Source organism: Panulirus ornatus, chromosome 15 (assembly GCF_036320965.1).
Source record: "Panulirus ornatus isolate Po-2019 chromosome 15, ASM3632096v1, whole genome shotgun sequence".
Classification (NCBI taxonomy): domain Eukaryota; kingdom Metazoa; phylum Arthropoda; class Malacostraca; order Decapoda; family Palinuridae; genus Panulirus; species Panulirus ornatus.
Window position 1 is genome coordinate 24858127 of NC_092238.1, and position 19777 is coordinate 24877903.

General features: G+C 41.8%; 1 protein-coding gene across 6 annotated transcripts in view; it reads right to left on the reverse strand.

The window, feature by feature from the left end:
• Window positions 1-19777, reverse strand: part of Myo10A (Myosin 10A) — a 230012-nt gene that overhangs the window by 30070 nt on the left and 180165 nt on the right. For all 6 annotated transcript variants that reach the window (XM_071670627.1, XM_071670625.1, XM_071670624.1 and 3 more), the window contains one exon: window positions 2393-2510. In XM_071670627.1, the coding sequence (XP_071526728.1) occupies window positions 2393-2510 (118 nt within the window). The remainder of the gene's footprint in view (window positions 1-2392; window positions 2511-19777) is intronic.

The window sequence follows — 19777 nt, forward strand, 5'->3', positions numbered from 1 at the left end:
TGATATAAGTAAAATATTTTGATTCACCAACATTACAAGTCAAGGGTTCCTGAAGGGTGTGAAACTGCATCATAATTTGGCATAAAAAGTAATCTCTGGGTAACGAGACTTCCAATAGAGACTGTATGAATCAAACAAAAAAATATTACAGGATATTTCTGATCCATAAATTATCAAGTCTGTTCTAGAAGCAAGAAGTGACGATCGGATCTTAAAATGTCTCAGATCTGTTTGGTTGCATAATGTTCTATGAAACAAGGAAATTGATCAGAGATCAAAACCAGAAACTGAACAAGAAAAGGAGTGAAGGTGTAAAGAAATACTCTTGTTGTAAGAAAGTTGTGGATGACTGGAATCAAAGATGCATAAAAACAGTTAGTACAAATTAAAGTTCAAGAAAATATATTTATGTATATATACATAAAAAAAAAAAAACTGGAGCTGTAAGTGTAGAACTTCTCCATACGGAAAACAAAATCATACACAAATACATACCAACAAAAACACTAAATACACAAAAAACAAACAATTCATAAAAGGACAATCTTTATATAATACAGTACACCCAAAGTTCAGTACTGAGGCAAGCTAAAAATAAGACTTTACGAGAAGGTGAGATAGCTATGCTACAAAGAAAAGATTGCAGCTATGGAATAAGTTGCATCAAAAAGAGAAAAAAGAGGTTAGACATGATATGTGAACAAGTTTCTGAATGGATTTTACATGGTAAAAACTGAAGACTTCCTCAAAATAAATTACAAATTAATAAGGATACAGAGCATGACACTAAGTATGAATCATGTTACAAAGGATGGGAAGATATACTTTTAAAGTAACAAACTGTTGGATGCATCAAACGAGCTAACAACTTACAATGAATAAAGCTGAAAATAACTAATACAGTCTTCAGATGCAGACCAAAGAAAGTAACACTTCATATGTAAAAACAGGTAATCAATAACTCAAGTACAACAGAAAACTAAACAAGGAATGTGTCAGGAGGGATGCGAGGATGAATTCCTTTAAGTGAAAAAAGTATTATCTTGCAGGGTGATAACTGAAGGGGTTACAACTTGTCACCAGAACACATCTCTGGAAGAACTAAATATCAAGAGAATGATTTACTGGTCTGCTAAAACTGCCCTGAGCTACATGGACAAGAAAGTAATTGGCATACATCTGACCTAAATTGGAGTTTGCATTACCAGTGTGATTAACCCAGTTGAGATATTCATACTGCAGTGAAGGCTGTAACCTAAAAAGTAAGGGATTCAATATTTAGAATTAATCATAAATTCATTAAGTCCAACCCTTCATTAGAAACTTATGAATCAAAAGGAACACCATGGCCCTCTTAGGACAAGAATTACCTCAACATATGGGCTGGACAGTAAACTGCACTACCTGTAGGGGAAATCGTGCACTGTTTTGCCTAAGGGATGGTGCCTGATCTTGATATGAAACAGAAATACAACTTGATATGGGTTATATGGTGTACCACCTTCCTATGGGATGAGCAGTAAATTGTCTTTCTCTGTAACAGACGATGCACCATCTTGCTGCTAGATAGGCAGTGCTCCATCTCTGATGCATGGGCTCTCCAGTGTATTATCTAACCCCTAGGATAAATATTGCATCACCTGATCTGTGGGTTGGATGGTGCATGATACAGCCTATTGGCAACAAGTTGTATGGTCTCATCTGCTGGCTGTAAGGTGCATCCATTGGTCAGAAGATACACCAAAACCTGCAGAACCATAAGGCACACCCTAAAGCACATAGTTACCAAGGTACAACCAAAATCTAGAATATCAATTTCAAACTTTACTGTGCATCCTAAAATGTAAGCCTAATAATGTATTGACATTCAGGGTCTGAGAATAAACCTTAAATCTCAAGTCCTGCAGTCAAAGCTACCTACAGGAAAAAAGGGTCCCTAACAAAATCCATGGTCCAATGTGTTCACACCTAAAATTCAAAGTAAGAAGGTACCTAAAACAATTTACTATCTACTCATAGTCCTGGAGACATAGCTTATATTCTAAGGTTCTTCAGTAAACCCTAAAATTTGAGATCCCAAATCACATCTCTAAAAAAGATTAGTATATACTGAGACCATAACACTACAACACAAAAAACCACAACTTCAGGTTTTCAAAGTTCATCCAAGAATTTCAAGGTCTTACAAATACTTCAAAAACCTGGAAGTCCTAAAAGGGTCAAAAGCCATACCCTAAATTTGAAAAAACTTGAAAGAACTCTAACTTTTCATGAAGAGGTGTGCAAGCATGGAAGGCCATGTTTGAAGAATAAAAATCAATGAGAGGTGTACAGGCATAGAAGGACAAGGTATAAAAAAAAAAAAAAAAACATGGGGCAACATAAGACCTACCATTGTCACTATGCCGTTCTGAGCCAGTGACCCTAATGATATCACCCTTCTTGAAGGTTAGCAATGTCTTCTCTCGGGTGATGTAGTCTGCTACAGCACGCACGAACTCTCGGCTTCCCTGAAGCAAGCAAAGATAACAAGGGTTCATTTGGTATACAGGATTTAACTAAGGTCTCAAAAGCTAACTGGGGGCAAGCAGATAACAAGTGAATGAAAAATAATAATACTGAAGATGGAATGACAGCAAAGAGGAAAAATATAAAGGTAACAAAAATTAATGAGGGCATAATAAACTGGGCACATGTCAATAGGAGGGAAGGGAAAGCCCAACAAGAAAAAAAAGTGGATTATTTTACAAAGCAATAATAAGCAACCCGGAAAAGAAAAAAACTGCATCAAAGTATCCACACGTAAATACAACAAAATTCAATAAAGTATGTTTAATGGCATTATAACCATCAAAGACTGAAATAATTATCTTAAGGAACACAAAATGAGAACACTATAAAGCCCTTGTGTATGGAACTTGACCATAAGTTCCCCAAGTCTATAATTGCACAAACCATTTTTAAATGGAAGTGCTCAGTCATCTATTACCATGTATTCCATGCATCCACATAAACAGAAATAGCATCTGGAAAAAGGATCATCAGCATGAGGCAGGGGTCAGCACCAAAAACTACCTGGAAGGCCAAACGTGCAAAGGCATGAGGTCTGAAGTTATTCCTGACGGCATGGTAGAGGATGAGTGCCCATCCAAGGCGGGAAGTGGCACAAATGGTTTCATGCCAGTCGTCCAAAGCAGGGGTCACACTCATCACTTCGTTCAGGTCACTTTTCTCACTCTGTTCTGATCTCACGCCATTCCTGCGGACCGGCTTGCTTTCGGGCAAACCCAGCTCCTCCACAACAGGAATAGGGGGCAGGGAAGGGTCATACACATCCCCATCATCCACCACACTTAAATGTTGTTCACTACACTTCAAAACTGACTTCAGGGCTAGTGGGGGCTGGAAGGCCGAACGAAAGTAATGAAGTGAAGGATCTTCTATGTCGTCATCGAAAGGATTGTCAAACACGTCCAATGGGACGCTGTCTGTGTCCTTCCTGTCTGAACTGCGAAACTCGATGTCATCATTACCTTGGTTTCCATCACTGAAATCCGCCAACACTGGGGATGAAGGTCTGGCTTCCTTGACACCTCCAGCACCCCTCAGGGTCTTCCTCAGCGCTGGGATGTCCACGAGCACATGACCACCACGTATGAACTCACCGGAGTGTTTGTATACATTTTGTCGGTACACCTGCTTCTCCCGTCCAATGTGCTCTTGAGGTTTTATGTTATTTTGAAATATCTGACTGTTTTTTCTGTCAGAATATCTGTCAACCTGGAACCTCTGGATGTAAGATGCCGCACGACCCCTTGACCATACATTTTTCCAGGGTTCTTTGGTATTGTGGTATCCTACAGTCTTCAGGACATCCCCCGCGTGCAAGTTGTGGGGATGGAGACTAGCGAACAAGAGGTCATTTTTCGAGCACACGTAAGTGGACCCCAACAAGTTTTGGGGGACCTCCAAGGAGTCAAGATCCATATCTGAGTACTCTTGGTCAGGCAACATTCTGGGAGGTATACGAGAGACAAGTCCTGTTGATTGTCTTTCTTTACATCCCCCACTTTTATTCACCGGGCAGACTCGTTGGGCTTACTCTCCTGAGCCAATGAAAAAATGTTTCCGGCACTCAACAGGTTACATCGAAGTTACAGTTCGTTCCTGACACTACCTTTCATGGCCTCTCCTATATGTAAACCTGTGTGATACAGGGCTGATGTTACATATTCGTTAAGGAAACCATATGTTATCAAAAATATTCAAAGAAAAATCAGCTGTTTGGACACCGATACCTTGAAACAAGACGTCATTATGAAATTATATGGAAAAAAGTGAAGCGCCAGGCAAACCTTAATCTCTAAGGCCTGGCCAGGCCTTTTCTTACTTGACCCTTAACCCTTTAAGGACTAAGACTGGAAATTTAAGATCCCTAAGACCGGGGTTAGATAGAAATAATTCAACTACCAATCAGTAAGATATATCAGCAATATCAAGAAAAAATGGTACATTATGCATATTTATGGAACTTTGCTCGGCTTTTTAGGCGTTTGTTAACATGCTGAGGCCACCACCAACGAATTCCTGATGCACTAATAACTTTTCCCGATGCTAACATTTCAAGATGCGTTGAAACATTATCACCATAATTAATGGCCCAAAGATTATCGCTAACTACCTACTAATTGATGTGGATCATACATCAGGGTCGTACCAATCCCAACGTGTTATATGGGTAAGCGAGACTAGGACTTTCTCAGCGATATTGTTTTGTTTGTGACGTTTGGCATATACCAAGAATGTGAGCCTTTCAATTCAAATGAATGCAGAAAGCAACCTGTACTAGTACTGCTAAGGTCCTCACAAGTTAAGGAAATTGCGCTACATGTGTAACTCTAACCATAGGATTTCTTTTCTGTGCTAATCACAGGTGTTTATGACAAAAGGCACCTTTAAACAAAGATTGATCGCGTTTTCAAATCTAAATTAAGGTTGGAAAATGCAATTCGTACAGGTATGGCGATTATCTCTATCCCATAATACGTACAATGATGGCTGGGGTGCTTTAGAAGGATTGAGGGTCAGATCAAATGCTCAGTTCATCGCAAATTTGTGACAGGTCGTATATGGAAGAAAAGGACGCATGTAGTAGGTGGTATGCTGAGAGGATGTGACAAAGGAGGCCATGCCTGCCCAAGTGTTGCAGGTGGTATAGGTGGACAGGACAAGTATGGCTGGTGGCATGAGTGAGCAAGACAAATGTGACGTGGTATGAAAGACGAAAAAGTTTATGGAGGACGTGTGTGGCAGGTGGTATGGGAAGAAGGCATATGACGGGAGATAGAGAAGGATATATGAGCGATGGGAACAGAGTTAAGACTAAATAAAAAAAAAGGAGCAAATTAAGCAAGAGAAATAAAATGACAAGACACATCTGATAAGAGAAAATGGAGAAACGTGACGGTGTTAGGCAGAATTTAAGGAACTAATCTTTTAAAGACGCTGGCGAATCAAAAGAAATATCATCCTTACAAACGAGGCAGCTCTGAAAGAGCAAAGTAAGGCAAGCTTGAGTAAGATGAGAACAATCAAAGCCTCTGTCAGAAAAGGTAAAAAGAGTCGGTGAAAGGAAAGTGCGGTAAATTCAGCGAGAAGTTAAACTTGAGGTGAACCAAAAATGTCGTATCATCCCAGCGGTTCTGCATTTCTATCGACGTCAAATGTAAGACTGAAGAGCTTAGGACCTGTGAGACTGATGTCAGTACTAGTATCTGCTGATGTACCAGAAAAAACTATGCTACAATATTCACATACCATTATACACGAGCCTGTAAGCCATATATATATATATATATATATATATATATATATATATATATATATATATATATATATAGACTTGTGTACGTGTAGATAAGTTTTCGGTTTTGTTCCATCTTGAGCAGTGTTCATTATATATATATATATATATATATATATATATATATATATATATATATATATATATATATATACATACAAGACCGAATTTTTTCACAATTCAAGAAGTGTGTGGGAAACACGGGACGAAAGTTTTGTTAGTTTATCTGGGATCATTCCCTTTCTGATGAAATTTGCAATGAACGTTCAAAATTTAGTTACGTAAGGCCAAATCAAATATTTTTTTGTTGTTCAAATGAAATCATTTTGTTCAAAAGTGTATGACTGACAGCACCGTGAGAACTTCTCGGTTGCACAGAGGAATCAAGTGACGCATCGCTGGAAAATTGCCACATTTGACATCCCTGACTGGATTCACTGAATGACATTATGCGTGGCGTGTAAATGACTATTTCTTCATGCTTTTTCATTGTTCTCCTGTGGATAATTACTGTTCTTTAATCATAGCACACTCCTCTGAATGTTAACTTGATAGTTATCAAGTTCCAAAAAGCGAATTACCTAAAGTCTAGTTTGAATTACTTTTAAAACCATAAAAGTGGTTACGCCTCTTCTCACCCGCGACTCACCACATACCAATGTAATCGACCACGAGAGTACAGAAGTAATCCAACAGTGGCAATGCGTTTATGTTATGCTGTCGTGTTAGAAAATCTCAAAAAACAAAACTGCTGCTTTCCTGGAAAGTAATTTCATATGAATGTCAATCAACTACTTTGGTTCAAGGGGGATAATGCATTCCACTTATGGTAACTTTCAAGATTTTACGAGCACGATGGATGACTTCCCCCCTCCCCTTTATCCCACAGGCAAATAAATAAATCTTAAAATAGTGAATGCAACGCATTCAGTGAGCGAAGGTATCCATATGAATGCTATTCTAATAACTGCCCGCAGAGAGCTGGTCGTCAGACTCTGGTGACAGGTCTGGGATGATGTGGACTCTCAAGGATTCTCTAACAGATTCCTGCGGCTTACTTCCTGTGTGTGTGTGTGTGTGTGTGTGTGTGTGTGTGTGTGTGTGTAATGATTCACCAAATCCATGCCTGGCACGGGCTCCCTGTTAATGACAGCCCGTTCGCCAGTGTTACATTCCTGCATGAACGAAGTCGCTAAACTTTGAGCAATTACGAAGGGACGAAAAATTATCCTTCACAGGATCAACCGCAAATCAAGACCAAAATATCTGCCTCCAGACACTGAAGTGCTGTAATGGCATCTTTTGAAAGTATTCAAGACTTGAGTATGAAGTTAGCCTAAGTGATATAATACAGCTGGCTTGTTAGGTTTACCAGAGTCCATTTGAAATGCTTTCATGAAATTTGCTGTCAGTTTGATACCTTCTACACTGTAATCTAGTCATCTTTCAACCACTTTCCAAATCTAAACCAGAGCACTTCTAATCCAATATCTTTTTTCTTTTTTTGTAGGAATCCGGTCACTAACAAGTCAATGCAGAGGCAAAACCTTGAGAGAAAAACGACTAATGAAAAAAAAAATCAAGGAAAAAGATATATCATTTTTATACGATGATTTAGCTGAATGTACAGCAAATCAGAAATAAAAATTTCCCCAGACCGTCTTCTGTTAGAGATGAGTCATAAGTATAGAACACTCTTAAGTCAGGATAAAAAAAAAAAAAAGAGCATACAGGATGTAAAGCGACATTAAATCTAGTACTAAACCTTGGTAAAATCTTACGAAGAAAGTACGACCAGCAATCCTGACACGCAAGGTGTAAGAGGGGTTCCGGGCAACACTTAAACACTTATTTGAGCGGCTGCTCTGTAAGACCTACAGACACGGAAGGTAGCATAAGACGGTTCCAAGCAAACACTGTAGACGTCTGAATAGTGCAGACCGAAGCGGCTGCTGTCTACACCCAACTATATACCTTGTGTTTGCGATCAATATTAGGAATCAAAGTTAACTCAAAAAGATGCACAACTGAAGTTAAACGAGATAATTGTGTCAATCTCCCGGCAGCTATAGTCTGTAAGCTCACAACGGAAGCACGATAATAGAGCCGACCGTCCAATCGCGTGGACAAAAGCCTTTGTCGAGAGCGCAGCGTGAATCGTCAACTACGTTATATACAACAATGTGACGATCCAGGTGTGTGCAACAGACGTGGCCAGTGGCGTGTGAAATGATACGTCCGTGGTGAGTGGTAGGGGTCTGCCGCTCCCGCTGCTTGTGATGCTGTTCTTGATGGCGGCGATAGTGATGCCTCTCAGGTTGTCAACGCGCGTGCTCCCACCATCGTTCGGCCTAGCCCCTCTCTCAACGCTTTAACGGAATTCTTATTCAGAAGTGAGTACTTTCTTCTTGCAGTGTCTACCCGCCCGTGTGTGTGTGTGTGTGTGTGTGTGTGTACAGTAAACTATCTCCCATGTTCATACTACGCCGCGCCAGCCTTATTCTATACAAATATGCAAAGGAACAATCCTGTCTGGCACAGAAAAGTATTGAAAGTGTGGCCTGTAATACTCATACTACCAGAAACACCAGAGGGTCAAATCGTATACATCCCAACATTCGGAACTAAGAGCAATAAATCTTATGTACTGTGATACACATTATATACTCAAACCGTTTCGACATAAACCAGGCTTTTGGATACAAGCACTAGCAGCTTTAATAATCCCACGACCAATGAAGATGGCTGTGTCGAGATGTCCTTTAACCTTAACCTCATGGTTTAGGTCGTCACGTCAACAAGTACGTGCCGTCGTGACCCTGAGTCGAATCGTCGCTCTGAAGTGTCGTACCTTCAAGCACAAGGGTGTTAAACAATAGATCATCAGCCTGACAGTTCTAGAGCCTTGAGGACCTCGACAAGAGGTTGCAACACTGATCTACTGATTATGCACACCGGAGGTGGACGTGATATGCTGAAACACTCCTCCTTTGTGGCCGCCAACAATTTAGAAATAAAATCGTGAAAATTCGGCCCCCAAGGCAACTTCGTTGACCTCGAGAATCTCGAGAAAATAAGTTTCGTAAATAATTTTTTTTTCTTTGTCGCTGTCTCCCGCGTTTGCGAGTTAGCGCAAGGAAACAGACGAAAGAAATGGCCCAACCCACCCCCATACACATGTATATACATACGTCCACACACGCAAATATACATACCTACACAGCTTTCCATGGTTTACCCCAGACGCTTCACATGCCTTGATTCGATCCACTGACAGCACGTCAACCCCGGTATACCACATCGCTCCAATTCACTCTATTCCTTGCCCTCCTTTCACCCTCCTGCATGTTCAGGCCCCGATCACACAAAATCTTTTTCACTCCATCTTTCGTAAATAATATATATATATATATATATATATATATATATATATATATATATATATATATATATATAAATCAAATACCGGCAACCAGTAACGATGACAACATCCTAAAAATATTCAAGCTGCATTAAATATCAAAACATGCTGATTCTTATATACTCTGTTCCTCCAGTCCAAATTTGGTCATACCATGTTCACGTCTCATAGCTCTTTTTTTTTCCTATCTTCTGAAACATGTCATAATTCTAAGTAAAGGATCGTATTAAAAGCTGTCAGATGATACTGACGCTAGACAGACGTACTAATCAAAATGCTCCTTCCCTCTAACCCGGTGTAATGTACTCATCCAAAGGTTTCTCGAGTCTAAAAATGTAATCCTGACATAACTGTGACAGTATAAACCCCTGGAATGTGCACGAGGTGCGAGGTTCTGGCAAGTGCCGCCCGCGGGGGAAGGGCCGGCGGGAGGTATTAATTTTGGAAAATGCTTACGTCACTACTGCCGGTACAAGCAGTTACTGTCATCGTGCCTACATGGAGGAGCGCTTTCCTCTCACTTCATTATCGGACACTTTCCGAAGAATCTGACTTTGCTAGAACCATCTATCCTTACCAGGGCCGCCACAATGGCTTACGATCTACCACTATCCAGACTGTGGTTCACTACGTCCCAACAGGCCTAATAAAGAGGAGGGGCGGGTGGGGGGTCGCTGCCCCGAGGCCTACCTAAACTTTTTTTTTTCAATGTTTCTCGAAACGTAAAACCAAAAACTCGCGTCTACCCTTCATCATGGTTACTTTTATAACCTACATGCATTCTGTCTGTTAAGAGTTAGTTGCTGTTCTAATTACGATTCTTTTCCATCAATTCGTAAAAAAAAAAAAAAAGGAGAAAGGATCCATACAAAAATCATCCGGCCCCCTTTCACAAATGGGATGGAGATACGAGGTTATTTGCCTCTCGACGCCCCTGCCTCCCAAACATGTTATGTAACGCCAGCCAATATACATAGGGCTACAGATGTCACCAATGTTTGGAACTCTACCGAGTTAGAAATATTCATGTGCATGGCAGAAAGAACACCATTCATGCATCTCCTCCAAGTCGAGGCCGATCAGATGGACGGGAGAGGATAGTCTGAAAATCCTTTCCTTTTGTGTAATTCATCCATAAAAGTAGAGACAGGAGCCAAGCGACTATTTTTCCTCAGCAGCTTAGTCGTTTGTTTCCGCTCACACGCCTTGCTTACCATGGGCTCTATGCACAATGAAAAAAGGGCGCGTCACGCACGCCCCTACACCCACCAATCAATCCCTCACCACGCACGCCCGAACTTTGCTGGGGCGGAACACCTAGTTTCACGCGGAAGTACATACATGTAGAGACACCTACTATACTACGTACAGCGCAAACAAATCCCAAATACGATCAAAAAAGCAAATGAATTATACTAAAACATGGTATTATTGTCCGATCATGGACAAAATCACCTTGTAGGTCATGCCTTAAATGAAATATATAAAAGGGATAAAAAGGCAGGAAAATATAGATAATAAGATGTAGATGTTAGGGAAGACAGGAAAGTAAGAATTCAAAGTGCAGAAGGTGTAGGGAATGTAACAAACTTCACAATCATTTATCCTTCTGCAGGCAGTAAGCATGTGACGCAGTAGCTTCCCAGTTATTACGAGGTCTTGGAAATGGCGGGAGCACAAAACCAGCCAGTTCTCGAGACCTAAAACTAAAGTTATACCTACAGGAGAGGGAAAGAATACCATGACGTAAGGTATGTAGGTCAACTTCCGAAGTTTGACTCAGACAAGACTACGTCAAACAGATTGACCTTTGTAGAGTTAGAACCTCCCCAAGTGTAAAAGCACTACTCTACACACGGCCGAATCAAAGATTTGAATAATCAGAACAGCCCAGAACAAAAATTTTGGCATCTAAACGCGATTCTGCAGTTTCGTAGGAGGCGGCTTGACAATTGAAAGTGCGGTTTAGTGACATTTATCTCGTAACTTGCCTACAAGAAAGATCATTCCAATACACCCATGTTAGGAAGCATTTCCACGACCTATGTGACGATCAAAATATACTTTGTTGTGGCGAGTGGTCCGTATCTGGATAACTCACCAATTCTCTTACATTGAAACCTGACCCTACAAAGCACCAGCAGGTCGATCGACCACCAACCTCCACAATTCATACCAGCCACATCATCACAGCTACTGCCCGCCCGCAAAATCAACACGACCTAACCTCATAATCATCATTAAGATATCTACCCCAAACCTCCACCTGCTGGCTAGACCGGAAACAGGTGGTCAGCTGAGTACAGTACAAGGTCGCCACTTCTGCGCACCATGTTTCCATTTTCTGTTAGCTTCGTGATACAAACTCCGACATTTCTAGCTAACCTTTCAACTTTTTAATCAATTTCCATGACGCACTCACAACCAAGTAGTTATCAGATTTTTTTTTTGATTTCCTTCAAGTTTTTGAAAAATAAGACATGATGTGGCACCTTACAAAATTTGGGTCTGTAAAATTTCATTTTGTTGCTTAACCTTCAAATACATCATATTTATCAAGACTGTAAGGTCACAATGCAATATTCTGGCTATTTCGTCATCAATGGTGTCCCAACAGATCAAGATTATGGTTTGGAAACAATGTGGGCTGAAAGGTTGGGGTACCAATTGAGACCTGAATTCAGCTGGGGAACTTTCCATTTCTATGTACTGCTGTTACACAAAATACGAACGCTCCTCATGCCTGAGATGAAGAAACATTTTAATCGTAAACTGTCCTACAGCACTAACATGATAAACGCCAGAACGATGAAAACAAACACAGAGCCAAGTTAAAGATGTGATCAGTACACACTGGCAACATGGCAAGGGTGTGGGGTACAGACACAACCTGAACGTGATCCTAAGTCTCAGTGATTGTGACGCTAATAAGCTATGTCTGGAAACAATACCAAGATGGAAAATATTATATATAGAGAAAGAATACAATGCATCTACCACCAACATACAGGATGACCACACGGAAATTTCAGGCGGTCTTCGAGACAAATCAAGTGACAATAAGACTGTGGCTTCACTACTCTCTCTGACATCAGAGGTAGCGTGACAAAAGTCATGCTCTACAAATCACCTACATCATCTGAAATTTCACTTTTTACCTCTGAAATTTTCAAGGATCAGTATCGACTGAATTACTTTCCCTAACAGTTAACGCAACACCAGGAGAAAGTTGATATAATTACTCGTGCCAGGATTTTTAAGGTTGGCGGAAATATGGGAAACGAGAATGTCTGGTTAGTGTAGTGGTGAATGATCCAATATCTGCTGGAGCATTCATCTATGCGAACATGTCAAATGTGTCACTTACGTTCTGCAACCTCTTGCATCACCGAAATAAATGTTCTACTAATTTGGAAAGAAACGAATGACGTCATACATATGTAATTTCAACCGCTGATATACTGACCACGTCATCTACGGATCTACACAGACCACCACCAGCCCTCTCCCTCACCCTTCAGTTTCCCTCCACACCTGCAACACGGATATGCATGGTTTCTATGATCGCACATCTCCCCCGCAACACCTGTGCTAACACGTCAGGGAAGCGATGCGCGGGAGGAGGGAGCATGGTCATTAAACACAAACAAGCCAATTGAGGTCGGACGGATGGCTCCGTGACGCAGTCCTGCACGATATGGAGGGAGGAGGGCCATGGAAATTTCAGAGTACAGCCACAGTACCAGTAGTGGCCATCACCACACACAACAGCCCAAATTCATCACTATTATACTACCACATCAAGACAACTACATCTTCACCAGGTCATCACCACTAAATCATGGCCACCACCATATCAAGTGGTCATTACCACCTTGTCGCCACATCAACAGCAGGACATCTCTACCATCGCAATACTGTCAAATTTTTACCCGGAAAACACCGAATAAATACGAGGTAAACACCTAATGAATACAAGGTAAACACCAGCAGTACCAAGTCATCCAATCAATACACGGTCATTTTTTTTTCACACGAGATCGCCATATTATATCCATGTAGAGAGAAAAAAAAAATATTGGCACCACAGCACCAGGTCATCACCATCATCGTACCAGACAAAGTCAGAAACCGTGAGAAGACAACTAGAGACAAGAATATACAGATGAAAAGATAGGATGGGGGAGAAGCGATGGTGGTCGTGTTCTGGAATCGCCTGACAGACCCCGAGTAAAGTGCTCATTAAGTATAAACCACATGACGCCTACTGTCCCTAACTGGAATAAATCAACTCTGTTTCCTCGCCAAAAGCAATCTCCATCAATGGCTTAAACTGTTTTACAAGGTAGAGGGAAGGAAGAAGGGTAATGTTATAGCCTTTCCAGCAAATGGAATGAGCGCTGATAACAAACATCCAGCAGATTAAAGTGTTTAATTAGAAGGCTGCATCAAGGATGGGGGTTAACGGCTTCATATTCAGCCCCTTCCCCCCGGAAACTGATAATCAACTTTAATTACTGAACGAAATGAATAAAGAATACTGCCCACTTACACAGCCCAATTAAAAAAATACTGTTATCTACTATCCATATAGTACAAGTACTGCTCATATGCCGTGCCTAGTTATGCATGTTTCACATCTATTGTGCGTGCACTATGGGTAATGCTTAATTACCGTGTCTCACTTCGAATGCAATTCAGTCAACTAGCTAATATTAGCACTAACTCAACCTGCCGTAACTCTTCTAAATATTGTTAATACTGCTCAATTACTGTACGGGATTACGTGCACTAATGGTTTACTACGTCTAATGATGGAGGAAATTTATCTTGGGAAATTCTCACAGTCAGTACGTGTGTCTCTACCGAAACAGCGTGTCCGTCTCATTTCCAGTGCTCGCTTGGCTGTCTATAGCATATACCATAATAAGCTCGGATATCCATGTACCATAATAAGACGCTCTCCATATACTGTAATAATGTACCGTTTTTCAATTTATGTGTTCATTATAATACAACTTGCAAGATCCTCTTTGTTCAAACCGTGAAAATGCATTTTTTCATAAACATGAAATGTTTTCCTTTTTCAGTGTTCAGCAAAATATGATACGTAATATGAGAAATTCTTCGATGTTACAGATAGTCAAATTTGCACTTTTCGAGTCTCGTTCTTGTAATTCGTCTTTCTATAACAATGATTGATTTCACCAAGCGGCAGACTTTTACGTCACACACAGTTTGGCGTACCATGTCTTAATTTTCTGTAGTACAGAATATCACTAACGTAAACCTAGCTGTGAAGTTTTTCTTCTTCATGATACCATCGCAAAACAAAAAATCGACAAATTCACACATAAAATCTACTAAATCCCCGAGCGCGTCCAACACACACAACAGTCAGAGACACACTGATGGCGCTGGCGGGAAGAGATTTCAAACGACCTTAACATCGCGGGCTGGTAGGACGGACCACCTCTGAGGGAGCAGGAGGTGGTGGTATCTAAATCGCCTTGCCAGATATGACAAGGAAAATTATTGGAAAATGTTAAACAGCTTGTGATTAAATGAGTTAAAATGTATTGAGCACGTATCTTGGGCATCCGAGCCACGGTTCACAGAGCAAGCGCCAAGCCAACCTTCTGGTGTGTTTCATATCACGTACGGAGTTGGGACGACCTCTGGCAACGATTGAAGGACAAAGGTCGTGACCTCAGGTGTGACATCACAAGGACAGGCCTGAAATCTCCCTCCAGAAGCCCTTGTAGGTGACCTAAATATCGCAAGGGTCTATGTTTAGTGACCTTTACATATCGTCGGCATTTAATGTTAAGGGTATGACCAGTAAATATCACTTGGCTGGATATCTAAAAGGCATCTTACAAGTGACTTACAAGATTGCTGGTAACTAATGACATGTCAGCCACTGTTTGTCGTGCATGGTAAAAGTTACAAAGATATGTGAAGGATGCCATGTTTAAGTATGTTATGGGGAGAGTTTTACTTATTCTCTCTCTCTCTCTCTCTCTCTCTCTCTCTCTCTCTCTCTCTATATATATATATATATATATATATATATATATATATATATATATATATATATACGTATATCTTTTCTTCCCAGACTCCGTCTATAAGTGGTAATACCACATGCAAGAAGTCACTTAGCTAAACGAGGCTGTATCATCGTCGAGGGACGGAGGTCGTCATGGACCTTCCTGCTTCAATATAGTCCACCTGCTCCCGCGTGAAGCGTAGCCTCGAAGCGGCTGGTGTTCAGTACAGGGTGTCTCGGGGTTGTGCAGTTTCTCGTAGTAGCAAGGTAGCCCTCGGATGACATTCTCTCGTCCTATGTAATGCACCGGAACCACAGCTCCCTATTCAAAATCAGGCCCGAAAGACCTCTCCATAGCTTCCTCGGCTGCTTTACTCGCCCCGGTTCAGTCCAGTGACAGCACATCGCCACTTGTATACCACATCGTTCCAACTCTCAATCCCAAGCACACTTTTCACCCTCCTGCATGTTCAGGCCTGGTTTTGAAAATATTTTTCACTCCATCCTTCCGTCTCCAATTTGGTCTCCTTCTCCTTGTCACCTCCATTTCTGACATATACATCCTCTGATTTATGTCGGTATCTACGGAAAATTTACTGTGCACCAAAATGCTCACCCTGAGCGGTAGCGCAAAAGGATTACAGAGGGTCTCAGTGAGACCCCAGAGGGTCCATAATACGTAAGTTGTTACATATGTGATTCATATTATGAGCTTTTGTACACATGCCCTTTTCAGTCACCATCATCAGTCATCAACACATTCCGTGGCTACCAGTGGATTGTACTGATACCACTACACTCCCGAGCCACTACGCCACCTGAATCCCCGTCAACACTACGGTGCCACCCAGCGTACGACGGTACAGCTCATACCCAAGCGTCATACCGCCCTGCTCAGGGGAAGCCAGGGAGGCCAACTATATGACATCGTTCACCCACGCCGCCATCATCAACATGCATACGTCGGGTTACCAAACACCTCGACTTCTCTTGTGTTGCCTTCATCATATCCTTGTCTGTACATTCCCTTCCCACAGGTTAACGAGTCTATTCACCAGTCTTCTGCTCTATCTCCATCCTGCACACCGGCTAGTGAGCCACCGACACACCGGACAGCAAGCATTCCATCCCCTCTTGAACTATCCCTCACACCGGATAATGAGCTCCCCCTCCCCCTCCCCCCGTCATTACACGCCTCCGACCTCCAGCAGGGGGGGGGGGGGGGGGGCCTCCGCTCATTACATACACCCCCGCCGTCATCAACACTCCCGCCTCATTAGTCCCCCCGCTCCACTTACCAATACACCAACCACAGACTCCAACCTGTTCATTAACTGATTTATAGTTGGTCCGGCCCTCCCATGGGCCACACTGGACTCCAGCCCTCCCCCAGGCCCAGCAGGGGACACCAGTCCTCCCCCAGGGCCAACAGGGGCCAGCAGCCTAACATTAGGGCCTACAGTGGAGGCCAACCCTCTCCCTAGGCCAAAAGAGGACCCCAACCTCCCCTGGGCCAGCAGTGGACGCCAGCCCTCTCCCTGGGCCAGGAGGGACGCCAGCCCTCTCCCTGGGCCAGGAGGGAAGCCAGCCCTCTCCCTGGGCCAGGAGGGAAGCCAGCCCTCTCCCTGGGCCAGCAGGAGACGCCAGCCCTCTCCCTGGGCCAGCAGGAGACGCCAGCCCTCTCCCTGGGCCAGGAGGGAAGCCAGCCCTCTCCTGGGCCAGCAGGAGACGCCAGCCCTCTCCCTGGGCCAGGAGGGAAGCCAGCCCTCCCCCTGGGCCAGCAGGGGACGCCAGCCCTCCATCTGGGCCAGCAAGGGACGCCAACCCTCCCCAAGTCAACCACAGGACGGATGGAGCTGTTCCCGCCACACACACACACACACACACACCCGGCAACCCAGAAAAAAGGGGGAGGATCTACGCCGCGTTTCCTTGAAGGACACTGTGGTGGTCCCTCCCACCAGGTGCAGGATGTACCCTCCCCCCCTCCCGGTTGTGGGATGTGACTCCCCCCACCGGATCTTCTGCCTTCTCCAGGTGCAGGATGGACCTCTCTCAGTAACCCATCCCCGGCCACTGCAGCCAACGTGGTCAGCCAAGCAAATCATAACCTTTACAGATATCCAATTTACTCGTCTTTTACGTAATCAATCTTCCAACAATGGCGTTAATTAAACAGGCATGAACAAGATATCTCACCTATGTTAAGTGCTAAAGCTTCATTCGTTTTGAAAATAGGGAAACCACAATTTTCATCAAAAAAGTTTACAAAATCATTACAGTCACAAACATAAACTTAAGAACAATAACAAAGTGGAATAACACAATTATGCGTTACTCTACCCAGCTAGATACACTTACTTTACGTTATACTATGTGTTCAGACAGGTAATTAGTCAGCGGGGATAGTCTTCCCCCCCATTCTGTAAGTCAGTGGTGTTTCCCAAACAGCAAAATTTCAGTTACGTGGATACGACTTTTCCACATATAGTATATGTACTTTTGAGGTATTAAAGAAATGCAAGAACCCTATACTAATGGTGCATATTTATGAACCAAGACCTTTTAGTAAAAATGCTGTTCCCATATAAATAATTTCTCGATAAATAAAAGTCTTGTTTAAAGTTATATAGAATATACCAACACCGAATTTCAAATCAAAAGTATAACCCAACAAAACAGTAAATATAAAGGAATCATCAACTCGTTTTGCAAAAACCATGTTATAATATGGCTCTAGATAATTCTTTAAATTCTAAGCTAGGCCTGCTGGTTATTGATAAATCAACATTACGGCACAAGCACAGTTTGGTAGGCAACATCTCAACACTTGCTAACCTTCTAACACACACATGGAGTATATCTATATACATATGTGTGTGTTGACTTTCCTCGCACTATTTGCGAGTTAATCGACTGCAATTCCTGAGAATGCGCACATGGGTTGCATGAGGCCAAGTACGTATATCATATACGTGTATGAGATTTTAAACTTTAACAATCAGAAAAATGAGAAATAAATCTCCCATATTACTGTTATCAAAGAATAATGGTAAGCATGGTAAAAAATGAGACACTAACAATAAACCAAAAAAAGGGATACCTCCGAAACATTAAGGCAAGGATTATTATCTGCTTAGCTTATGATAATTATTAGAAAAACTTCATGACTTTCACTTATATATCTAATGTATTCCAAGAAATTAAATGAAACACGCCCATGTCTTCATTGTGTTCTCATTCGTTATTTATCAAGTAATCACGGATAAATATTATCCACTGCCAACCATCGACCGCCTAGGTATATATGAATAGTTTTTCTGCGCTCGTCGTAATGCACGTATCATATCCTTAGAGTATCATGATAATCATTCCATGTATAACTTTTCGTACATATCTTTGTTAGAAAACCTCACTGGTTCATGGTGAACTTAGTACACTTTTTTATAATCATACAAGCTTCTCGTCTTTTACTAAATTACGATCATATGTATCTGTGCATCAGCACTTAGTGATACCTTTACGCTCAGCACATCATCTTGCTGATACCATTGAATCCTCTCGTCTGACTACACCCCTAATTATATTCCCCTAACTATATTCGATTTTACTTTTCCTTTTTTTAAAAAAAAAATTAGATTGGTCATTTCAATTTTCAAGTAAGAAACGGGCAAATGACGTTTATATGGCGGTGACTAAGCGACTGAAAGCCAGTAAGCTTCATACAATAGAGGTGAAGCGGTAAATTTGGACCAAGCCGTACAATTCACAATTATATATATATATATATATATATATATATATATATATATATATATATATATATATATATATATATTCTACAGGGCTCCGCTCGATGATAATTTTCCGTAAAAAAAAGCTTTTCTCATTTCATAATGATGGAAAACTAATCCGACACTGCCGCTTTGTACTTTCTTTCAATACATGTTATTTCTGTCCTAACTGCTGGACAATCCAATACTACGTTCAACAGCCTCTTTAATCTACACAAATTGGCTGTCTCGTAAACCCATGTGAGGAAATCTTACAACAGTTTGACTTGAATACCTTTACCAGTAACGCGGGCATACTTGTATCTGGTTTAAGGTGACCAACACAATCCTCGGTGAAAGTGAACTGGGCAGGTGCCGGTCGTGTACTCGGTGAACGTAAATTGCGCGAGCGGGCGTCGGTCGCGTACCCATACTTTGATATGGCTCTGCACATTATAATCTGGTCAGTGTTAGGTCAGACTCCTAGCATCACGCATGGGTAAGACCCAGTGAATTGTCTTCGTTCATCGTAAGACCCAGTGAATTGTCTTCGTTCATCATGTCTTTTTTTATTCCTACACTTACTAGTGATCATAACTACTTCAAGTCAATATCAATCTTTACAGCTCAGAGGCGCAACTCATAGGCATGACTGAGTGACCCTTGAC